Source organism: Acanthopagrus latus, chromosome 6, assembly GCF_904848185.1.
Source record: "Acanthopagrus latus isolate v.2019 chromosome 6, fAcaLat1.1, whole genome shotgun sequence".
NCBI lineage: Eukaryota > Metazoa > Chordata > Actinopteri > Spariformes > Sparidae > Acanthopagrus > Acanthopagrus latus.
This window is the reverse complement of record NC_051044.1, coordinates 16,667,106-16,691,887: the sequence shown is the minus strand read 5'-3', so window position 1 is coordinate 16,691,887 and position 24,782 is coordinate 16,667,106. Positions and strand designations below refer to the sequence as shown.

General features: G+C 44.9%; 1 protein-coding gene across 3 annotated transcripts; it reads right to left on the bottom strand.

Moving 5' to 3' along the window:
• Positions 1–76: 76 nt before the first annotated feature.
• Positions 77–23,750, bottom strand: LOC119020801 (rootletin-like). Of its 3 annotated transcripts, none has more exons than XM_037100471.1 (38): positions 23,447–23,750; positions 19,718–19,984; positions 19,261–19,390; positions 19,031–19,173; positions 17,567–17,758; positions 17,401–17,484; positions 17,210–17,301; positions 16,929–17,094; positions 16,742–16,848; positions 16,415–16,642; positions 16,245–16,335; positions 15,602–15,688; positions 15,302–15,526; positions 14,046–14,245; positions 13,772–13,954; positions 13,278–13,422; positions 13,047–13,193; positions 11,810–12,040; positions 11,413–11,606; positions 11,206–11,333; positions 10,879–11,048; positions 10,577–10,756; positions 10,203–10,337; positions 9,955–10,098; positions 8,893–9,131; positions 8,652–8,811; positions 8,399–8,566; positions 7,884–8,307; positions 7,137–7,300; positions 6,912–7,032; positions 6,660–6,823; positions 5,984–6,199; positions 4,871–5,095; positions 4,642–4,791; positions 4,287–4,487; positions 3,424–3,555; positions 1,813–1,986; positions 77–886 (listed from the first exon to the last, which is right to left on the bottom strand). In XM_037100471.1, the coding sequence occupies exons 2-38, from the start codon at positions 19,772–19,774 to the stop codon at positions 800–802; spliced, it is 6,084 nt and encodes a 2,027-aa protein (XP_036956366.1). In that variant the 5' UTR covers positions 19,775–19,984; positions 23,447–23,750; the 3' UTR covers positions 77–799. The 3 variants fall into 3 exon arrangements, with proteins under 3 accessions (XP_036956366.1, XP_036956365.1, XP_036956367.1); XM_037100470.1 differs by having other exon boundaries at positions 19,718–19,981; XM_037100472.1 differs by lacking the exons at positions 19,031–19,173; positions 19,261–19,390; positions 19,718–19,984; positions 23,447–23,750 and adding an exon at positions 18,435–18,637.
• Between the last annotated feature and the right edge of the window lie 1,032 nt (positions 23,751–24,782).

The window sequence follows — 24,782 nt, the reverse complement described above, 5'->3', positions numbered from 1 at the left end:
TGTGATTGAGTCAAACGTGAGTCATCGCTGTAGCTGCGGCTCAGCACGCTGAAAGGTATTCTATCACAGACATGAATTATGGTGCACACAGTGAGTTTATTCTTCTGAACACATGTGGCTTCCATGTGTACTGTCCATACAACTGCTATTAATCATCAGCCTGTCAGCGTTTATACAGTAAGTGAAAACTATGTACAACTCATAAAACGATTATTAACTAATAAAAGACATACTGTAAGTGTACATCATCCTGCAGTACAAAACTTTGTCTATATGTCACAAAATCTGAGGGAAAATGCAGTGCGGCACCTTTATTTTGCCCTCCTCTTAGTGTCTGGGACTGGTAATATAAATGTGGAGAAGTGGGGACCAAGCTGGCACTGCAGCCAGATTCTGTCTGGAGGGGAATCCTTGGTTTCTTCTTGAATAAGCGCAGGAAACTTGGGAGGATGTTGAGCAAGGATCAAGTGCAGCTGGCTGCCAGTAATCAGCAGGCTTTTGGCCTCGTCGGCGCAGCTGCCGAATCACATCGCTCCGCTCCCCCCGCCGCCTGTCAACATGCTGCGAGTCGAAGTGCTCTTCACTGCACGAAACGTCGATAAAACACCATCGAGATGACAGCAACGCTCATTACAGAGACACAAATAAAAACTATTTTAAACAGTGGAGTTAGACTTTGAACACTTTTTAGGTAATGTTCCTGTGAGTCAATATTGCTTTCACACATTTCATGACAAGTGGATTTTCCCTGGATTAAAAATGTGTCGTGTGCTGGTGCTTCGGATTTTCAAGCTGCCTCTCAGTTCCCTGCAGACAGTAACGAGGATGGTAGAGAAGGCTGACGCCGTTTCATCTCTTGTTGCAGCTGCTCCTTCAGAGTGGACACCTGCAGTAAGACAGTGGGTGACAAAAGTTAAGTCTCTCCGTTGTATTTAAGACAGAGGTGGCAGAAGTGACACAGATACTCGTGCAAAAAAAAAAAAAAAGACTGAAACAGCTTTTTTATAGTGTACAGGCTCAGAAATGTACTCAAAAGTATCACTCTGAAGGGATCTATAACTCAAACACTATCAAACTTAAAGATAGACTTAGTTGGATTTGTCCAAGCCGTTTGTAAACACACCAGAAAGGCGGCTGTTGAGTATCGTCCCGCATACATCAAATACCGACATTCCGAGTTTTTAAAGCGCCACAAACACAGCAAAGAAATTAGAAAATGGTTGAAATACAAAAATTAAAAAACATGTACAGATGTGGCTCCTGATGCCTGTGCGAGGAGCAGGGTTTGAAATGAACACGAAGACAGATGGTACGGCATCTTGACGTCTGGATGCGCACATGTAAACATGCGTAAACACCCCGCTGACATCTGTCTCAATCTAAACAGGTTATTGTGACGCGTTAACTTCTCACTGCTCTCACTATTGCTTGTTTGGCAGCTGCATGTTCTGCTGATTTACACTGTTTGGTATAATGTGAGCCAAAATAAAATGAGATACAGTCACACATCGCAGCCTTTTCTTCCATTCCTTCAGCTTTTATTCGAAGTATTGTTGATATCTACATCGTCCAAATTGTTGTTCATGTACGAAGGCTATCCTTCTTTACAGTATGTACAGCCTGGTTTATATACATCTGAAGGTCTGTCAGCCTCTTCTTTGCACTTCTTTTCTTCTGCTGATGTTTTTGAAACACAATGTCCACTTTCAAGTATTCTATCACATCTGAGGTCAGCTCAGCTCATTGTCGCTGGGAACACAAAGTTTAAAAGGTTTGACCTGAAAAACCTTAACAACTTCACGATGTGTGTACCTGCTCCTCCAGGCCTTTGACCCTGTGTCGGTGAGCTCGCTCCCTGGTGCCCAGCGTTCGCTCGACGTCCCTGAAGCTGGTCCTCAGTCTCTCCGACTCCCGCTGGGCCTCATCACGCTGCTTCACCAGACTCTCACACAGACTGTGAGACTGCTCCATCTCAGCCAGCTGAGTCTGCTCAAATCACACACACACGCACACACACACAGGGGGAAAAGGATGGAGAGACTTTGGTTCAGTTTGCTTTTTCACACTGCGTTTCAAAAGGAGAAAGCTAAAGTAAACAAAACAGTAATCATGTTGGAGGCTCTGTGGTGACCGGGACAGAAACCATACTCATGTTTTCTGGAGGTTAATGAACCTGAAGCCTTTCTGGAACAATAAGGAAGTCCAACCATTAAAGACATTATGGGACGTGCCTTTCCAAACAACTACGCTGTGATGTACCCGTAGGGAACACTGAGGAGGCTACGTCTAGATGAGAAAGAAAGAAGCAAAAATGTGCGTAGCCTGCAAAAAACAAAAAAACAAAATGCTTTAACAAGAAGTAGATGTAAAACTCAACCGCCAAAGAAAAAGCAACTTTTTGTTTTGTTCATGGAAAATGCACCGATCCTTCGAGAGCTTAAGAAATTATGAAAATAAAGAAAGATTACACGAAACAAGATTCTTAACGAACAACAACTAAGAATGTACAAGAAAAAGGAGAGTACTGAACAAACCTCTACACTTGTGACACTTGACTAAACATTACAAATGTTCTGGGACAACGAACATCTGTGGTTTTTATTGGTCTGGAGAGGCTCCTCTGACAAATGGCTGACGACCCCACGCAGAGAAACCTCAAACATGCACATTCTCCACTTTTCTGCTCAAGTACATTTGATTCATTTCTCTTTGGTGTTGTACTGGGAATTAATGAAGAAAGACACACAGTCAGTGAGGATATGTATGCATGTCATTATGCAGCCTCAAGACCCAAAGTGCCTGAGGGGGAGGAAATGACCACTTCGGCTGATCAACAGTCTGGAAGAAATTTTACCAAATTAGGAGAAATCTGAACCGCAGTCGGAAATGTAAACCAGCCTGACATAAACAACTTTAATGACTCATTTATTTACTTGTTTATCGCATTTCTGTGGTTGAATAAAAAGCATTGTTATTATGATTGAGCTTGCAAGAAAATGTAAACTGCTTCCTCCTACAAACAAAATCTCTCTTCACTCACCTCAGTGAAGACAGTTTTATACAGTGTAAACAGTCTTTTAGTCTTTTTAGACGAAGGGTTTAATAATAACTGAGAGTAAATTATTTATGCACAACATGAGGCCCACACTATGGAGATCATTTGTCGTGTGAAAGACTGATTTGTGTCTCTGTAGTGTCTCTGTAATGCGCGTCTTTGTCGTTGTCCTTCAGTGGAACGTGATGGACTCTCCAGCAGAGGTGTGAAGCAGCTAAGAAAACAAAGTCTGTCTTGTTGCCGGCGTTCACTCTGCTGACAGCAGTTTGGCCGTGGCTTCTAACAGGCCGCTTGGTGTGTCGTAATAAAGGCAGGTATGACCTGTGACGAATCTGTCAGTGTATGTTTGATCAGCTGTTCCTCCCCACCTGCAGCATCAGTATCTGTTGCTGTGCTTCCTGCAGCTCCTGTTCAGCGGTGTTCAGAGAGCGATCCAAGCGGCCCTTCTCTGCAGACAGACGCATGCTGCCTTCTTCGGTCTTCAGCTTCTGACGTTCAACCTGAGGAAAAGGGTGCGTTTATAACACAAAAGAAGCATTGTAATGAGTCATATGTAATGATTTGTTGGTTAACCATAAGCAGTGTTGGAAAATGATGATATATTTTCAGGGTGGCACAACAAACTGACCCATCCATGTTGATAACTTTTTAGTGTCCCCTTGAAACAATTTTCATCATCTGTGTCTGTGCTAATTGCAGCCTTCATGTATTTGGTTGTGTTTTCTGTATTTGCAGCATCTTCTTGCCGTACATTGAGCTTTGAACAATATGTGTTTTTCATGTTTTCATGTGACATTGTTTTCAGATTTTTTTTTAATGATCCATCATTTTAATTGATTTTCTACTGTTGAGCACTTTGTGACCAAGCTCTATGAAAGATGCAGCTGTTTTAGAAGGGTTTTCACAGAGAGGTTTGTTCTTTTCATACAGCCTTTTAAACGTCTTTTGATCAAAACTGCTTATTCAAAGTGACCTGTTTTTCAATAATTTGCCCAAAATTAAGTGTTAACCTTTTTGTGTGTCATTTTTTGATCCTCTCCGAGCCGACCTCCCATAAGGCACCATTCACTGTGACATAGCAGGGTCACAAAGTTTTTTTTTTGGCTGATTATTGGTAAAACCCAACATGTGTCCATCCAGCTCATGAACTTTGGATTCACAAATGGCCCTTTGTAAAGAAATGACTCAATGGAACAAGTGTCACATTTGTTGTGATGAACACAGTGCTGACCTTATCCAGTGTGTTCCTCAGTGCATTCTTGTCCTTCTCCAGCCTCACAGCCTGTCTCTCAGCATCTTTCTTCTCCGTCTCCAGCATGGCGACCGCTCGCTGCAGCCCACGCAGTCGCTCCTCGACAGCGGCCCGCTCTGTCTGAGCTAACTGGGCGCCGCGCTGGACCTCAGCAAGACTGGCCGAGCGCTGACGCAGAGCCTGGCGGAGAGAAGACAGAGATCACATACAAACACGATGACGATGACAAATTTAATGGATAAAATCTTCTGTACTGGGACACTTTTTCCTCTGTGGCATCACAGATGTCTTGTGGCAGGTGTTTATCGACACATGGACGGACTTTCTCCCTCACCTCTTGAGTTTTGTCGAGCTCAGCCTCCAGATCCTCTCGTCTCAGCTCGCTCTGGTTCAACTCACTCTGCAAGCTTTGCACACGCTCAGTGAGGGCGGCCATATTCTTCTTCCCCTCCACCAAAGAGGCCCGGGCTTCATCCAATCTTTCCTAATTGGTACAAAATAAATCATTGCATCACTGTTCAGTTTTCATCCCTGCTGTCCTTTCTTTCTGCTGTCTCACTCACCTGCAGAAGCCTTCTGTCCTGTTCGGCCACACTCAGCGTCTTCTGCAGAGCGGCCAGGCGACTTTCTGTGCTGCTTTGAGAAGCTGCCGCCTCTTGGAGGCTCTTTTTGAGAGAGGACGTCTTCTCTTTGAGCAAAGATTCACCTTCTTGTGCTTTGAGCAGAGCCTGGCTCAGCCTCTCCACCTCCCTCTGGAGCAGAGACGCTCTGGCCTCTCCTTCTGCCACCTGGAATTCATACGGATCAGATTTATGAGTGACCCAGTCAGCAAACCGAAAAAGCATTGTTTTCTTTAGTGGACAGGCAGCGGTGTGTCAGCTTTTTCCTCTCTGTCGGACACAGTTTAGTTAAAAAGAAATCTACTGATTTCCTTTCATAAGATTTAAAGGCACGAGTAATTGTGAGTCGATTCATCACTTTAAACAGAAATATTTATACAACTATTAAATGGATTGTTACAGACATTGAACATAACTTTTTCATTGTTTTTAAAAGTTGTTTTACTTATTGATGACTCTGCTGTGATTTAAATCAAGAAAATATGTATTTGCACCTTTCATCCTGTTACAATGATTTGTATCATAATTCAATAAGTTGAACTGAAAGTGTGTATTTGGGTGCACCTAGATGAAGAAGTCAGGCGCACCAGTGCAGCTGGTGTAAAAACTTGGCCTGGACCTGTTAGCATGCAGAAACACTGAACCCACATGGTGAACATGGTAAAGATAATACCTGCCAAACATCAGCTTGTTGGCATCCTGTGAAGCCAGCACGGCTGTAGATTCTGTTCATTGACTGTTTGTTTATTATAGGACACTCTATCTTCATAATTCACATTGTTGAATGTCCATCTGACTAAATGTCCGTGTACGTTACACTCACAGGAAGAGCACCAACTGAACGATGTCTCTTTCTCCTTATCAATAGGACAGGATTACACAGTTGTTGTTGTTTGTTTTTTTTTATAGAAAACCTTCTAAAATAAAATTAGGAAATGATTAGAAAATTAAAGATCCAAGGCACACAAAAGATATCACAAATGTACTTATAATCTCATGATCAGATTAAGCACTCATAACTATGAACCTGAAATGACTCTACATCAGTCTGTGTACCTGTTTCAGCAGAGCGTCATGACGATCCTGGGAGGTCTGGCTCTCAGCCTCTCGGTCTCCCAGACTCAGTTTGAGTCTCTGCAGCTCCCCCTCCAGGCTGCGCCTCCCCAGCTCCACCCTGGTGGCCCGGGCTTCAGCTGCCTCCAGCGCCTCCCGCAGACGCCTCCTCTCTGCCTCCAGACGCATCTCAGCAGCTCGCTGCTTGTTCAACAGTTCCTGTCGAGACGGAGGGAGCGGTTTGTGTACTTTTAGAGAGTCTTTGTCGCATGACAGAGACTTGAGTTTTCGAGCCTAGTCAAAACTATTCTACAAATGTCCAACAAATATGTTTCTTTTATGCTTTTTCCACATTAAGAGTCTCACTTTCACTTAGTGTCCTCCTGTTGTCCAAAGTTATTCTGAAGGTTGCTGGCTTTAAAAACAGACATACGGAGTGCTGACATGTGAAACCACAAGAGGTTTGACACTGTGTGTGTGTGGCATCTGTTGTTATTACATTCCCCGTGATCATGTGTCCAGACCTGGCTCTACTGTTGAGTGCTGCCATATGGTGATCATAGCAGATCAGTGGTCACCGCTGTGCCCGTGACAACACAAGTGCATGGTGTGTGTGTGTGTGTGTGTGTGTGTGTGTGTGTGTGTGTATGTGCACACTAGTACACAAACGTGTGTGTACCTGTGTGTGTTTTTTATCCATGTCAGAGGCCTGCAGCGCTCGCTCTAAATCCTTCACGCGGTCAGTGAGCGCCCTCCTCTCCCTGTCTCCTCTCCTCACCGCCTCCTCCTGCTGCTGGAGGAATATCTGAGTGGTGGTCAGACGCTCATCCAGTCCTCGCTTCCCTACAGTCACACACACATTTAAGATTGGTATTATTTTCGTCCTTTAGTTTGAGCTTTTCTCCTGAAACTTCATGGACGAATAACAAACCTTCTTGGTATTCCTGTAAGGTGATTTGCATCTGAGCGAGACGACTCTGAGCCGAGTCTCGTTCCCCCGTCAGCTCCTCCAGCTCCCTCTGCAGGACCCCCAGCCGGCATCTGGCATCATCCTTCAAAATCAGCAATAAACAAAGACCTTAGCCATACGCACACAAGAAGATATCCTCCTGTCGTTATGAATATTTACTTTGAGACTTAGTTTTTTTTGGTGTACCCGCTCTCTCTGTGCGTCACGCAGCTCCTGGAGGAAGTCTCTCAGATCACTTCTCAGTGTGTCGGGGTCCAGCTCTGGCTGAGGGAGAGGCAGCGGTGTACTTCCTCTCTCAGGAGACACGGCTCCAGAGCCCAGAGTATTGTCTGGGGTGCTTACATGAAATTCTGTAGAAATTAAATATAAAGTGCTGTAAGCCCATCGTACAAAACTTTTTATTAATTTTGTTGGAGCAAAGGACGGGAGGAGGGATCACGTGATATTATCAAAACAGAACTAATGCAATTTTCTTTTGTTTTTTTCTTTCATTTGCCTTCATTTTATTTCTACACAATATTTTTGGTTGTTTTTCATTTACTGTCAGTTAATAATTCATTTTCACATTTTTTTCCTTTAATTTGATTTAAGTGTGTCGTGAATGCTGCTTTAATTTTCCATTGCTATCTTTTTCACAGCTGCTCTGTTGCTGTTAGCGGTGCTGGCTCATACATGTGTCTTCTGACCAATCAGGGCAGACTGGATAAGCAGGAGGCGGGGCCTTGAAGAGACAGGAGCTAAGACAGAGTGTTTCAGACAGAGGGGGAATACAGAGCTGCAGCACTGGATAGAATGAGAAAACTGTGTTTTTTGAACATTAAAGCCTGTTCTAGCAAGAAAGTGAACCTGAACATGATCCAGAATGTTAAAATGTCCTTTAATGTCTGAATAAATGCCTCTATTGTAGAGGTAAGGCACATGTTTCATCCGCACCTTTAGGGGGCGACAGTGAGGAGCGCAGTGGTGAGATGCTGTGGTGGCGTGACATGGTGCCCGGTGATGTGGAGCTCCCCCCTGGGCTCCTCCCCCGGCCTCCTCTGCCACTCGCTCCGATGCCCAGTGTCCGCGTCAGCGCCGACTGAACGCTGCTCAGGCGGAACTCCAGGTCCCTCCTCCCGGCCTCAGCGCGGACCAGCTCAGCCTCTGTGGCGGCCAGGCGGCCCTGGGCCTCGCTCAGCTGCAGGCTGGACTGAGCGGCAGAGTCATGAGCTGCCTGAGCGCGCAGGGCGAGGTTCTTGGCTTCATCCTGCAGCTTCTTCTCACAGCCGCGCGCCTCCTGCAGCTGAGCGGTCAGTTCTCTCTCGCAGCTCCGCCAGCCTGACTCCAGCTCCACCAGGCGCTTCTGAGTCATAGAGAGCTGAATAAAGAGAATCACAAGTTTGTGACGCAGTGAAGAAAGCCAGTAAGCAAAAGTCTGAACATGTCTTTTCACTCTCCTCCATCCTCACCTCTTTCTTCAGGGAGTCTCGAGCTGTTTCGGCTTCAGTTAACCTCTGCTTGAGGCTGAAAACCTCCCTCCCTTTCTCCTCCTCTCTTTGCTCCTCCAGCGACAGGCGAGTCTGCAGCTCTGCCACCTCCCTCCCTTTCTGCTCCTTCTCTCCATCCAGGACCTTCAGCTGGAGCCAAGAGAAGCACCTCATTAAGGAAAAGCCTGAGACTGAACTGGTCTGTTGACAGAGGTGTGATGGAGGGACAACAGACCTGTCGGCGTTGCTCCTGCAGTTCTCGTCGAGCCTCCAGTCGTGACCTTTCAACTTCTCTCAGGCAGCTCCGCAGCTCCGCCACCTCCTTCTGAGCAGAAGAGAAGTTCTCCTCCAGCACCGCCAGCCTCTGCTCCTTCTCCTCGCACTGTCGTTTCACACTGAAGAACCGAACACACTATGAACATTACATATCTGTCATTTCAGTCAACGGTTCATTTGCCATCTGCTGAAATTTTTACCTGATTCTCTCTGTTTCTGCACCTCGCAGAGTTTCTCTCAGCTGACTGTTCGACTGGCTGAATGTGTCTCTCTCCTTGCTGACGTCGCCGAGGCTGCGTCGCAGCTCCGTCACCTCTCTTCTGTAGTTTTCTGCCTCTTCCTGAGTTTGGTTGAGACGTCGCTCGACGTCCAACATGTCCCGCCGCAGCTGGTCTCGGCTCTCTTCATTAGCTGCGAGAGAGGCTCTGCACTGGTCCAGCTGGAGGGCGACAGTCATGTGAGGTGAACTATCTCATAACGGCCAGCAGGAAGGTCTGTTTTGGATTCACTAGATCACAGGACACTTCAACAGTTTTCACTAAAATGTGGAGGCAGATTAGATCTCGCTGGCTGGGGGGACATCCAGGAACTTTATTATGAAACTTTATGAACCATGCAGGACAGGGTGTGTTTATAATTGCAGCGCTTGTTTATACTGTCCCTCCTGTCTCATATCTACTCCTCTGACAATGTGCTTTCTTCAGCTCTTTAATCTCACAGAACTTCCACTGCTCAGATAAAACTCATCTCAACTGTTTTCATCACTTGAACTTCAGTCGATGCACTTGCACTTTAATTGACTCTTTGTCCTCAATCTGTTTCACACACTTGACATTTCAACTCCTTTCAGTTCTTGAACGTTAACACAGGCAAATGACGCCTCCCGCGTTGTTGTCAGAGAGGTTTTTGGTCTGAGTCCATACTTCAAGTCCGACTACAACTTTCACTTCTCCTGGCAGTTTGACTCAATTGAACACAAATGTATTTTATAATAGTATTCCAACTGTTTCAGAATTTCACATATCATATTTTTTAACTGCAAAGTTTCAGCAGAGAGGAAACTTTTTCTTTGGAAATATAACCCTTTGTAGTCATACCCTTACGTTAATGGAAATAAAACAGCAAGTGGATCCCATGATTTAAACTTAATGTATGTTGTTGTGAGATATTGTTGCTGGATATAGATGACAGATTATCATTCAAATGATAACTTAAAGAGGAGTGTTTGTGTTCTCTGTTTTGAACTTCACCGTCTCATCTACCTCTTTGAGAGTAACATCAGCACGTGACTGAAGATCAGCACACGTCTCTTGCAGACTGTGGAGTTCCCTCTCATGGACAGAAGCTGCGTCCTCCAGATGAGAGCGAAGCTCCAGCAGCTCGCTGCTCAGAGCCTCAACTCTGATCTGTGTAAAAACAGAGAGTCCATTAGTGACGCTCCCTCATATGTTTGTGTATGATAAGACTAGAAGATATCAGAACATGAACTCAAAAGAGGAAGTCACATCACCTGCTCCTGCTCTTTGTAGTGGGCTGCTTCTCTCGACATCCGCTCGGCCTCCAGGGCTGCAGTTGACAGCTCAGCCTGCAGGGAGGACACCCTGTCAGACAAAACTGTTTTCTCTGCCTCCTTCAGAGATAGAGCCTGGGAAAAGAGGAAAGGTCGTGTTAACAAAGAGGGGAACACGCAACAGATGTAGCAGAGTTGAGCCACACAGTCTATATTCTGAATCCAATATGGCTGACCGAGGATTTTTTTTTACTCTTTAAGGGTCTGATGAAGGCAGGCTTGTAAAGTCATGTTAAATAATTACTTTTCCCTCTTTTTAAATAAAACCAGCAGTGATTCAAACCCTCCTCATACATCATACATCACGACCAGACCTGTTGTTTCTCCGTCTCAGCCTGCAGCAGACTCTGATCTCTGTCATGCTGCAGACTCCTCAGTTCATCCTGCAGCTCGTCTCTCTCCCTCTCTGCTCTGAGGAGCTGATCCTCCGCCTCCTGTCTCAGCTTCCTCAGAGCGCCCTCATGCTCCATCAGCAGGCTGTGACGCACCACCTCCTGTCACACGGAGCGGCCAAGAGCACAAACATGGATTAAACAGCCATCGGCACCTTATTGGAGCAGTAAAAATAGCATTACAGGCAGTGTTTGAGTCACACTTAACCAGTGAACCTTCTGACCTTCTCTGAGACCAGTCTCTCCACCTCCTCCTGATGTTCGGAGATGGCCTTGCGTAAAGACTGCTGGGCCTCCAGCTGTGCAGCATTTAGAGTCTGAGTCAGAGCTTGTTTCTCCCTCTCAGCCTGGGCCAACACATTCTCCCCTTCTGAGCGCAGACGCCTCAGTTCAGCTGGAAATCCCAACCAGGAGAGTGAAACCATTAGGTCCATGTATCTGTTATGTAACTGCCTTTCTCATGATACCAAACATCTTATTTAGCATTTAAATAAGGACATTTGTGTCATTTAATCTGTTTTTCTTCAACAAACCAGCCCTTTGTTACTCACCTGCTGCGGTCTCACAGCGGACTCGCAGGTTTTGGTTCTCCGTCTCCAGCTGCTCTCTGCGAGACTCCCCCTGAACAAGCTGCTGCTGCACCTCGAACAGACTCGTTTCCAGGGACTCCCGCTCCGACCTGCGGGGTCACAAACACAAGTTGTACACACAGGCTTGCGTGGAAAGCGTATGTGTCAGTGACGGACAGTTAAACACACCTAGAGGCAGCGAGTTCCTCTGATAGCACCGTGTTTTCTCTTTCAGATGCTGTCAGCTGGACCACCAGCGCTGCTTTGTCTCGGGCCAGTTCTGCCCGACTGCGGCCGGCCTCCTCTAAGGCCACCTCGTTCCTCTGACCCTCTCCTCTGGCAAGACTCAACTCTGATCCCAGAGACGTCACCTCGCCACAAAGCTGTCAAATACCAAAAAAGAAAAATGAGTGAAAACAAACTTAAAGATGTTAAAAACCACATTCAAACTAGGAAACTGCATATTTTAGCTGAATACACAACTATAAAACTGTTTCAAAGCTGCATAAGAAGTATTTCATCATCCCCTTTGTTTTTAGGGTGGACTTGCCCTTTAAATAATGATGTAATTTAATCTGTTATGTACCTGGGAGAGTCTCTCCTGCAGCTTAACTCTCTCCGCCCTGAGACTCTGGAGCTCTGCCTCCATCCCCACCTGGCTCAGCTCCACATCCTGCAGTGACTGGTGCAGCGTGATGCGAGCAGAGTCCAGCTCCAGACGGTCCTGCTCCAACCGGACCAGCTCGTCTCGGATGGTCAACTTCTCCTGCTCCGCCTCCCGTTTCTGAGCCTGCAGGGTGGCCTTCTCCTCCTCCAGCTTAGCAATGGAGCGAAGAGGGAGACGGTCGCGTTAACATGAATGATATACAAACTAATTACACTGAACTGTGCAGCTTTGCTGTACTTTTCATAGCCCCATGTCGCTGCCTTTGCACTCCCCTCATTCAAAATCCGAATCAGCTATCGGTCAAGTACGTGTGAACAAACCATGAATTTGACTGGTTTTTAGGGACATATAGCCAGGGTTGTGTTACTTTAAAGATGTATTCCGATACAATTACTAATCACCTGTTAAAAAATATGGTCATCACCCAAGTATTAAAGTAGAATGTAACTTGATTACTTTCCATTAATACCAAACATATCCAATCCTGTGAGTGACCCCATTTATAACTGAATGTGTCTGTAATCTAATTACATATTCTGTTACCCCTCAAGCCTGCATCGAGCAGTGTGGTTGCAGATTGCAAATGCTGTAATATTTCTCATCTTTGACTCCTCTATGGTGGCCGCTGAAAGCCCTCTCTAGAGTCAGTGTTCGGTTTGTCTATTCTGGGCTACTGTAGAAACATGCTGGTGCGACATGGCGGACTACATAGAAAAGGAACTACTACGTCTGTAGACGTGAGAGGCTCAAATGAAAAACACAGTTCTTCGTTTCAGGCAATTATACACTAATGAAAATATAAACATAAGTATTATATTCTATTTCTGCCAAAACATCCCCCTAAATCCTTCACACTGGTCCTTTAAGTTGCTTTTAATGAACTTGCACACAGTTCCAATAGAACTGACAGCTCAAAACAAATACAACAAAGTAGATAATAAACACAAAACAAAATAGGGATTTTGTATCTTTCTTATTCATATCATATCTCTTTCCTTTTAAATTCCTTTCCTTGATGTGTGTTTCGTATATTGTTCTATCTCGTTGCTTTATTTCGTGCTCATTTAAAACATCTGAATATTTGTGTATACATTTGCTTCCTGTCAAGCGCACTGAACCCTTTCAGAGGTCAAACACATTCTTGACATGACCTCACCTGGAAAATGTAGGTGTTCAGGTCAACTTTGTCCTGGGCCAGGCCCTCATTCATGCTCGCCATCTTGGCCAGAGAGTCCCTGAGAGCCGCGTCCTCTGACTGCAGCTTGTTGAGCAGCAGGGAGAGCTCTGCGTTACTGCTCTCAGCCTGGGGGTGCGATGAGCATCATACAAAGGTCATTAAAAATCACAACTGCGCGAGCTTAATTAGCACAAGTTGCCTTTTTCTTACCCGAGCGAGTGATTCAGAGAGTTGTGCCTTCTCTCTCTCCAGCAGCTGCCTCTCAACCTCCACCTGCTGGTGAGTCTCCTTCACTACAGACAGCTCTCCACGCTGAGCTGAGGCTCGACTCTCACTCTGATCCCGCTGCTTCTGTCTGTGGGGACACATTTCAGGGCAAGTAATGAGAGAGTTAGACTGACTCGGCTCGTTGTCGTGTGCAGGAGCGTGCCTCAAAAACTGTTTCTCCTGACAGGCATCCAAAAAGTCACGCTCTGTGTGTCTTTGTCTGTCTGCTACGGTGCTTTGGATGAAAGCTTTACACCAGATCTGTTCACTGATGTTTGGGCTTGTGTTGGTTGAGGAGGTGTGGTAGCACGAGGTAGAAGAGACCTCTCTGTCTGGGAGGCTAATACAGATTTTGGATGGCTTCCTGTAAGCATATTCACCGTGTGGATTAGTGTCAGCATCACATTCACTTAATCACTGTCAATTATCCAGCTTACATCCTCTGAGTCTCTGCCTTCGCCCGGTCTCTCTCCTGGACGGCAGCCTCCTTCTCCTCCCTCTCGTGGTCTCGCTCTCGCTGCACGGACGTCACTGTCAGCTGGAGCTTCTCGCAGTCCATTTTCAGCATCTGGTTGCTGCTCTGAGCTGCCTGCACAGTCTTCTCCAGGCTCGCCTTCTCACTGCAGTGTTCATAATTTGCAGAGTTAACGTTACGCACAAGATTCAAGGATAAGAAGCAGATAATGAAAGGTGATGTAACTGTCTGTGAACCTGGCCAGCGTGTCTCTCTCCTGCTTCAGACGCTCCCTCTCTCTCTGTGCGGTCTCCCTCTCTCTCTGAGCAGCATCCCTCTCTCTCTGCAGAGCCTGGTTTCGCTGTTCCGCATCCCTTTTAGCCAAATCGGTCTCTGAAAGCTGCTTGCGCAACTGTTGCGTCGAGGACTGGGCAGAGATCAGACGTCCTCGAACATCCTGCAAACACAAGCGGAGTCACTTACCTCAACTGCATGAAACCGTTTCCCTTGCAAGGCCAACACCGAAACTTAATCATGGACCATATGCCAAAAGCAAACACATACTGTATTGTTTTGGATTGTAAAATTGCTAAATGAAACGGAATACCTCAGGGGCAAATAAGAAAGAAATCTGGTCTGATCTAAATCTTTCTCTGAGATTTCGGCATCCAGCTTGATACAATGCAGGTGAACTGAATTTGTTTGTAGGAGTCTTTGGGACTATTTCTTGGGTAGAAACGTTATGCCAAACTAAATAAAAACTATCACGTGAGAAATTGTGTTTCTGGTTATTCAAATAAACTGAGCCTTTAGGCCAGGACAGGTTTTTTAAGAGGGCAAGAAATTATCCATTGTCAGATGGACATGCAAAATGTATTTCAGACCCTAAAAAAATCCATTTCTGATGGGAAACTGAAGCCAATTTATCTATCTGTGCTCTCTGTGAAGCCACTTGGCTTCTTTGACAAAAACAGTCATTTTAATCTTGAGAGAAAAAGGAGGTTACTGGTCTACCGCTGCCTAGATCGGTTGTTTTGTTTATGGTTTCTGTGTTTCCAAGGCTTAGTTCGGATTCACTGAAGTCACACAATAAGACTAACAAACTAACTGATGGAGGCAGCAGTGAACCAACAACTCCTAAAATGACTGTTTTTGTGTCAAGGGAGTCTGGTGGCTTCGGAGAAAGAGATACAGTGGATTCAGTTTTTACCATCAGAAAGGACTGTCTTCTTGTTTGCTTTTTTGTGCTGCAGAAGGAAAGAAAGAATGAAAGAAAGAACAAAAAAAGAAAGAAAGAAAGAGAAAGGGCTGTCTGATGGGAAAGTCAGCACAGAAAGTGTTCGAAATACTCTTTAATACACTTACACTGATATTGATTTCTCTAGGTGGGCCTTTTTTAGGTTGCTGTAATGCATTTCACTGCTGCTCCTCCTTATGTGTGTGAACAGTAAACAGTGCAGCTACATGTGTGTGATTCTTTATCATATGGATGGTTAAGAAATTGACTTGTCACCTGCAGCTGGAGCGTTTTGTTTGTGACTGCAGAGCGCAGAGCAGACAGCGCCGAGTCAGGAAGAGGAGCCAGCGTGGGGGGTCGAGAGGGGGAGGACGACCTGCGAGGAGAGGAGGAGGAGGAGGAGGAGTGGCGAGGGGAGGAGCCACGGATCAACGCCAGCAGCGGAGCCCCTGTGTTGTCCTGGTCTGCCTCTGATGACGACTCTCCATCTGACAACACCGTCTGATGAAAGGGAGTAAAAATGAGGCGGTCCCATCTTAATGGTACCAAACTGGGTTCAAGTGTTTAGTGGTTTACCTGAGCAATGTCCCGCAGGGTGTCCAACAGGGTCTCCGTGTGAGTCCTCATCAGCTGCATGTCAGTCTCATCATTACCACTCTGCTCCTGAGGGAAGAGGAGTCAAATGTTACTCAAACAGGAGTAAACAGACTATTTGTTTTGGCATATTTTCAGTTGTGGATTGCTACACAGCTGAGATGCGTTTCCACTGCAGTAACTTTCCCCTGGGACTAGGAACCTTTGAAAGGAACTCCTCGTTTCCATCAAGGGAACCAGGGTCTAAATTTAGTTCTGGCGACATTATCTTAAAGTACAGGAACAGTGGGGTTGGGGCTAACAGTATTTTTCATTTTTAAAATCCTGCAGATGCAAACCAGTTGGTTTTGTATTTATCGTGCCTCGGCTCATTTAATGGTGAAGGAACAGATACATTTAATGGTTGGTTATGACTGGTTGATTATTGTTGTACATTTGCAGTGCAAAAAATGACGTGTAAAAACAGCCATATACTTTTTCATACTTCAGGTGACTGATCTTCACAGAAAAATGAATGCTGAATCAAATCAAAGTGAACTACAGTGTGTGTTCGTGGTAACAATACAAAAGATGTCAGCCAGTTCAATAGCATGGCTCACTGATGTGTTTTTTATTCTCTGCTCACCTCAAGTCTCCTCATCAGTGCGACCATCTCTCGGTCCTTCTCTTCAATTTGGCCCTTTAATCTCTCGCCCTCTCGCACTGAGTCAGACAACCTGAAGAGCCATCAACAGAGCTTCAATAGGATGTCATTGAATCAATAAGGAGTTGGGAGAGCTGAACACAGTCACCGACCTGACGTTGAGCTCACTCCTCTCCGCGTCGGTTCTGGTCTGAAAGTTCATCATGTCTGCCACTCGCTCTCTCAGCTGCTGCTCCAGCTGAACCCTCAGGGCTTTCTCCCGATCAAGGGCGAGAGCTGCTCCTCCCTCCCGGCTGTGCAGCGCGGCGGACAGACCTGAACAGGACACCTGAGCAGAGTGGGACATCCGGGCCAGCTCGTTACGCATGTCTGACAAGTCCCTGAGATTGGAGGGAGGTTGGCAGAGAGGAAGATCAAACACAAAACCAGAACAACAGACACAGTATCATTACGTCAATAGTGAGCGTGTTGATGTCAACCTTTCTGTGGCGCTCTTCATTTCGCACACATGCCGCCGAAATCCGACCACCTGCCGCCACAGCGTCAGCAGCCGACCGTGTTCGCTACTAAAGTAACTGTGGAAAGACTGAGACGGGAATAAAAGTCATGTTGACGGTTTCTCTTCATTTAAAACGTTTTACTGTTTCACAAGCATCCCTCTCCCACCTCTTCTTCTCTCCTCCAGTCCGACTCCTTTTGTTCCAGTTCCTCCCGGGCTTTAGTCCAATCAGCGGTGAGCCTGCGGATGTCCTGGCTGAGAGCCTCATTGGCCAAACCGGCCTGCTCCAGCTGCTCTCTCAGCATGGCGTTCACCGCGGATAAACTGCTGCTCCTGAAAACACAACGAAAAAACACAGGAGAAAAATAAGTGACGTGGACAGAGCAAGACCAGCATCAACAACCTGATTCTCACAGTAAAGACGAGGAGGATGTCATTCGTTACTCACCTCTGTTGTTCTTCCTCCAGACGGATTAAAGCGTCCTCCAGGTTGCTGCTTGTTTCGTCTTGATGGCGACCATTTGATGTCTCACTGTCGCCCTAAATGAGAAGATTTGACAGGTGAGGAGTTATTGTTTTTTTGTTTTGTTTTTTTTTTCCACGTCAATGCGAATCAATTAATCAATAATCCCCACTCACACTCAGCCGGTGTTTCTCCAGCTCTGACGACCTCTCCTGCAGCATCTGCTCGACATCCCCGCACCTCTTTTTGTACTGAAGCACCTGAAGCAGCAGGACAGCTATTATTGACCCGCATCACTCTGATGACCTCATCTCAGGTAAAGACGAGATTAAACAAACTTACCTTGGCCTGAAGCTTCTGCACGAGCTGCGCTTGCCTCTGCTGACCCTCCTGGTAGGCGGTGAGTTTACGCTTGTAGGCCGCCTGCTCCTCATCCAGCCGCCGGCGTAAATCCACGTTCTGCTGCGCCAGGCTGCGTGACTCCGGTGACTCGTTGTCCCCGTCTCCGGTCTCTAAACGCAGCGCCTGCTCCAGCTGTGGGTTTGATTAAATGTAAGAGGCAGGGGTGACGTTTCATTTCACACCAACATGTTTCTCAGCTGGTCTCAGTGCTGCTGTGCTGTTAATGTGCTGTAAATCCCAACATATTTGGTATTTGAGATTGAAAGTTGAACGTTATTTGTTCTGGCGCTCTCAATCATATCACACAATCCTCTTCATTAAACCGGACTTTGTCCAGTTGTCATGAAATTGTAAATTGTGCACTTAAAGGACTTCTCATCCACAATGCAAAGATATTGATCCCTACATAAACTAGAAATCCATCTATTAATTTTCAATGACTTGTACAGAATTTTAACTGGTTTGAAAAGTGCTTTATAAATAAAGTTTGATTGATTGAAAGAAATCTCACCATAAGGAGTTTTGATACTGAGGGCTGTATGTGATTATTCCTGCAGAACTTAATCACTTATTCTGTACAATTTCACTTCAAAAATCTTCTCCACATTTGACAAATCCTTGAATCTTCTCTTATGTAACTCTGTGTCTCATATCTTATTGTTTCAGTCACTCACTACAGCAGAAAGAGTTGCGGCCTCTCAGTGTGGAGACGAAGTTATCTACTCCAATCATAGCAAATTGGTTGTTAAGAAGAAAAAAAACTTCTCCTCCTCTGCACTCTCCTCCTAAAATCTTTCTGATCACAAACCTGTTCTGTTGTTGAATGTGAGACAGAGATTACTTTATCGCAGGCGGGACAAAAATGCAGATTAGTCGTCTCAACGGCCTTCGTGACTTCGTGAATTGGTTTATGGTAATTAATCCGTTTTATAACAGACTTTGATTCTTTAAAGTGAGTTCTGGATGCAGACCTGCGTGTCCGCTTTACTAGTGTTCAACCCAATGACGGGATGTGGCGCCCACCCACCACCCACCACACCTCCTCCAACCTCCACTGAAGCCCCTGTTTACAGTCGCCCAGGGTGACAGACACCATGGTAACATTCCACTTCAGTTCATACCAGCCCCCATCACCTGGGAGACCAGCAAATCTCAGACAAAGACAGAGCCGAAAAATACTGAAACAGGGAAAAGGGGGAGAGTGCCACAGCATTCCCTTTGGGTGTGTTTAACCTGGATGGTTTTGAGAGTTTTAAACTTTTACTTTTTCTAAAGGGAGTGCAGATGATGTGCACTGGATGGTCGTGTTGTTACTGATCATATCGAGCACCTCTCCCACTTTTATCCTCATCTAATCTGTTCCCTCCATCTTGTAATCAGCTGTCTTTGGTCATCTTGTCTTACCCTCTCACTAATGGCACCATACTTGATGGCGAGCTCGTCCCGGTCCGCTCGGCTGTGTGCCAGCAGGTCCTCCAGCCTCGCCAGTTCTCCCTGCAAGACCCGGTTCTCCTCCTGGAGGGACATGACCGAGGACATGGCTCCGGCTGCGCGGGGACACAGACGAGAGTTAAGGCAAAGAGAAAAAAAGGGGTCAGAACACACATTTTGAGGAGCAGATTGTGGCGACTCACAGTTCTCGGTCAGGTTCTTTGTGACAATCTCTCGCACTCGTGCTGGCAGACATGTAGGGGGGGCGTCTGGTGAGGGGCCCCGGACCGTCAGCCTCTTCTCCTCCTCAGACAAAACACTCTCCTCCAACCTCTGATGTGCAAAAACACAAACACTTGGTGCTTTAACTTTGAGATGCTTAAAAAAAGAAAATGCCCCCCCCTCCACCAAAAAAAAAAAAAAAAAAAAGATAAATAAATGGGAACCAAGCAAACAAAATGAAAAGATTCCTATAATAAACCCAAAGATGAGGAAGAGGATGGTGATGATGCTTGGAAAAAGTGGCCCATGCAAGTTACAGTCTGCATGAAACACAACACTGTCACATAAAGCCAGCAGCCGTGTTTGTCACATCACACACACCATTACAGCCCGTTTAATAAGCGGTGGGTGGATGGAGGAGGGCCCGGCGCGCCTCACCTGTATCACAGACTCCAGCTTGTTGGAGTCGGTGTCTGAGTTTTCCGCAGCGCTCATCGCTGCGTCCGCAGATATTTAAAAGCCCTCCCGGGAAAAGAGGATTAACTCCGAGCAAAAGCTACGTCCCCACGGGCTGAACCGATCGTCTTGTGTTTCCCAAAGATAAAGAAGAGAAAGTTCGCGACCTGGAGCTGGAATCGTGCCGCCGTCGGAGCCGACAAAGTTTGGGCGCAGAGGAGCAGAGTGCGTCCGTCCCGTCGCCTCCTCCTCCGGCACAGGCAGGCAGAGATTGAGGACAGCAGGATTAGTAGGGTTTAAGATGCACACACCCCTCCACCTCCACCACTCCACACACCCTCCACCACTCCACTCCACTCCACCACCGCTCCTATTCAAAACCATTCCAGACCACACCGGAGACACTCCGAAATAAAACTTTATTAGTCCTCACCCGGCGAGGACAAATATTTAGACGTGTTTTGACCATCGTTTAATTGTATTATTACTATTTAATTATGAGGAAAAAAATGTATGTAATATAGGCACAACTGGGTCAAAATTCTTATGGTACAAAGATAAAAGCTTTTTTGTACAAGTTGTGTCGCAGGTCTCACAGGCCAAAACTAGTCTGGTTAGAATAAATTATATTTTGAAGAAAAATATGAAAGCGATCAGTGGTCGTGAATAAACTGCAGAAAATTATCACCAGATGATATGGAGTGACATATGTTAATATTTATCAAAGGTTTTCAAACTAAAATTGAGGGTGGCCCAGTCTGATTCAAGAGAGCCGTCTGCAGCAGCTGCACACCAGATCACTCCCCCAGGAAGAGCCAGGCATGAAACCAGTTTTCATAGTGACCAAACAGTGTAATTACACTGGAAATAATTTCACTGTAAAAAAAACTGTAAAATACTGGCAGCAGGGCAGTAGTTTACTGTTATTTTACAATACAGCTACTGTTATTCATTTTAACAGTATATTACCGTTTTTGGATTACAGTATATGACTGTAGAATAACAGTGGGTTTTGTGGTTATTTTACAGCGCATCTACCGTAATTTATCTAACTGTATAATACCATTTTTATTTTATTTTTTTGGATTACAGTACATGACGGTAGGGTCTGGGTTATGGTAATTTAACTGTGCATCTACCAGAATTTAACAGTATATTACCATATTTTAGATTACAGTACAGTACAGTGTGGGTTATGGTAATTTTACAGTACATGCCAGTGTGTTATAAAATCTGTTATTTTTGCATTCATAAAAATCCTCACCAATTTAAAAACAAAGTATGCAGGGCCTCTCAAATACCCAGCCCTAGGCTACCACATTCATCCCAACATCCAGTCAACATCCAAAAGTCCTACAATAAACACACAGCTTGACTTTTCTTGTATTTTACTAATGTCTTGCCTTCGAGTGCTTAGTGTGGATCAGAAACACATTCAGCAAAAACATGCATTCATCACTGTTCATCTGTTTGTGCTCAGCTGAAGAAAAGTAGCAAAGAGTGGACAGTACAACGAGCGCTCACTATGATGCTGTTTTCAAGAACTAAGAACCAGAAGTCACAGAGCAGAGCACTCTAACACTGTTAATTCAACATATAAATATTATTACAACATGCACCATGAAGCATGTGACACATTTATCAGAATAAACTCATAGTTGCCTAACAGCGTGAGAGACGTTAAAATGCTTTTGATTACAATCAAAACTACAGGAAATACCATGATTATCTCTTGTCTTTTAATCTCTAGCTCTCAATTGGTATTTCAAATTGTTTGTGAGGTTAAATGTTTAGTTTGTGTTTTACACATGGAAGTGTAAGAAAATTCAGAACAATGTTTTCAAAATGAGTCTGAAGACATGTGAGTGTAAAACTACGCCAGAATCATGAAGGATGAGGGGGTCTGCACTGTTTCACTTGGTGTTTGGATTGTCATAGTTACAGACAAGAGGGTCATTGTGTCAATACCAGACCCCCAGCCTGGCCTTAACACACACACACACACACACACAGTTTCACACAAATGCATTCCTTAGCCCTTGACCTTAACGTCCCAACTGTATGGCTCTCACTCTGTCTCAGGGTATAAAATTCAAAGTGGCCCCACAAGTACAGAGCTAAATACATGTTCAACAATCAAATTGCCACCAGTGTCTGGTTTGAGGAAAGTTAAAGGTGCATTATCTAAGAATCAGCCATCTGTCAAGTTCATACTCCAAACAAACAGGGGGCAGCATATCACCAGTGTCACAGCTAACTGCTGCAGACTGTAGCTGCCCTTAGCGAGTTAACTCAGTCAGTCATGCAGCTAGCGGAAGTGTCACTTCTAGCACAGGAGCTTTGGACTGAGATGTGCTGGGGCTAGCTGTTAGCATGCTAACTTTGGTAGATATCTCTGCAACACAATACAAAGACATTGAAAAACTTGTTAAAACTCTTTGTTCACATTATCTTGACAATTTCTGACTGTTTACATTATAAAATTCAAAAGTTTGAAGTCATTTTTAATGTTACTGCCCCTTTAACCATGTCAAACAAAAAGAATAATACATGTTTGTGTCGTCTCATATAGTAGGTTGATGTATAACCACCTCATCTAAAGTCTGGTCAGTCTGCTGCCGCCTGGCAAGAGATACAGAAGTATCCACTACTGTACCACCAGACTACAGAGCAGCATCTGTCATCAGGCAGCATATAGTGCGTGTAGTTTAGGGAATTACAAACAAAAATGGCATCGTACAATGTTGTATTGCATAATGACAATTAAATTAATCTAAAATCTTGAATAATATAACTAGGGCATCAAACAACCACACCCTGAGGTATGCCATAGCACCAGAGGACAGAGTAGCTTCTTTCTCCAGGCCACGAGACTCCTGTACTCAGTGTCACCACTACCTTACTGTAGACCCTTATATCAAATAAGAAAATTCATTTTCATTTGTACTTTGTACCTTGTCAACAGTTTGGACCCAACTGCAGCCACACTTATGATAATGCTGTCAGTGTTAAGTTCTCATGTTAGTTTTATGTTATCTGTTTGTGTGGTATCAAATAAATAATTACCAATGGACTAAAAGTTTAGTGGCTTTACATGTGTAGTGCCCCCAGCTGGCCTGTTAGAAGATGTCTGGCAGTGATTTCAGTGTGCAGGATGTGAGCTTCGTACCTGATGAAATACACACCTGTTGATCTTAAACCTCCACAGCTACAGCATATCCAAGTTTGGCCCAAACTCTTGACTTTTGACTCCAGCTCGACTTAAAACGACTTTATGTTTACAACCAGTGATGAAGTATCTTAAACTGTTTCCTCTTTCACATTACAACATCATTTGGTGTTCACATAAAGGGAAGCTAGGCACAAACATCCTCTTTATCCCATCACACCAGACTACATGTTTAGACAGTAATACATCCAGAAGGACACGCCCAAGTTTTGAAAAGTTGGAGGCTGGAGGAGGAGGTGGAGGAGGAGGAGGAGGAGGAGGAGGAAGAGTGGGTGGTTTTACGTTTAAGTGTGCATCATCCGAGCACATTAATATGACTATGAATTCAGACTTTGTTTACCAGCAGCAGAGACTGTGAGCCGAACACAAACGCGCTGCTGTGGAAACAACAGCCTGGATACAAAAACGCTTCATTCAGCGACATTTACTCTCCCAGTGTCTGTCGGCTAACACGCACTTCCCTGTCTGAATTAGAGCCTCACCTCGAGAGATCAGTCCGCTGAGCTTCATCCTGCTGTCCCTCCATTCTCCTGAGCGGGCTTTGGGATCATTGGAGACAGACACAAATCTCATCCACAGCAGATATCCTCCATGTATCACCAGCTGCTCGCAGCCACTGGTGCCTTGTTCCGAAACCTCCTCCACGCTTTTTCCGGGGAGGGACTTCAGCGAGCCCGCAGCCTGTCGGTCTTCAGCCCTGTCTGTGCGCCTGTGGTCTGCTGTCATCATGATGTAGCCTGTGATTATACGCAGCTCATTTCTCTTTCTATTATTTCTGGGTATTGCACCAATAACATTGTTAGTTTAGAATACAGATGATTGTGAATAAGCCTCAGTATACTATAAACTGGTAAAAACATCACTCCGCCACTGTGTAATACAAAATAATAAAACTGTAAGTAACATTTTGAGTACCTTATTTTAATTAGATAGCCTATTGCTATTTTCGGTTACTTTATACTTCCATTTTATTTACCATTTTGAAGGCATATGTGGTCCTTTCAAATTTCATTTAATGGATAAATTAAGTTAAGCTATTTGTATATGAGCCAAATTTACTGTTGAAAAACGCCAAACGCTCAATCCTGTAATCAAATAAATAAAATAAAATGAAATAAAATAAATAAATGCTGAATATAGGATCTGATCAGCAGGGCAGGTAGTCAATAAACCTCTACAGCATATACATGTGTGTAAATATACAACAACAATTTACTTTTACTTTTGATGTATTTGAAATAAGATACTTTAAAGGTGCAACATGTAACATATGGCCAGCTGTTTAACTCACACTCAAAACAAATAGGGGGCAGCATTTTATCAGAGTAACGGCTAACTGCTGCTAACTGTAGCTCCTGCTAGCTAGTGAGCTCAGTTAGCCATGCAGCTATTAGTCTGGACGGTGAACTCAGAACACCAGATGGGAGTTGGTGTTTACACAGGAGCTTAAGACCGGAGCTAACTGGTTATCATGCTAACTTCAGTAATAGCCTGGCAACACAATATATGGATGTCATGATGTCAAAATGTTATATTTAAAAATTTGTTTGCTTTTACCAGAAATCTTACCTATTGCAATTTTAAAGGTAAAATATGTATTCTATGTATCGTACTTATCACCAGAGTAGCTGCTGCTAACTGTAGCGCCTGCTGGCTAGTTAGCTCAGTTAGCTGTGCAGCTAGTGGTCTGGATGGGGAGCTGTGGGAGTGTCAACATTTACACCGCTAGCAAAGGAGCTTTGCACTGAGACAGACCAGAGCTAGCTGGTTAGCATGCTAACTTCAGTAGCTATTCCAGTCAGTCATTAATTCACTCTG

What these genes read in the sequence shown, in the direction of transcription:
- LOC119020801 (XM_037100471.1), bottom strand. Translation starts at nt 19,774, where the DNA reads ATGAGCGCTGCGGAAAACTCAGACACCGACTCCAACAAGCTGGAGTCT. An exon ending in CACTGATGAGGAGACTTGAG is followed by an intron (nt 15,689 to 16,244) that starts GTGAGCAGAGAA and finishes CTCTTCCCTCAG; the next exon opens with GAGCAGAGTGGTAATGATGA. An exon ending in ATGACGCTCTGCTGAAACAG is followed by an intron (nt 5,096 to 5,983) that starts GTACACAGACTG and finishes TATGAATTCCAG; the next exon opens with GTGGCAGAAGGAGAGGCCAG.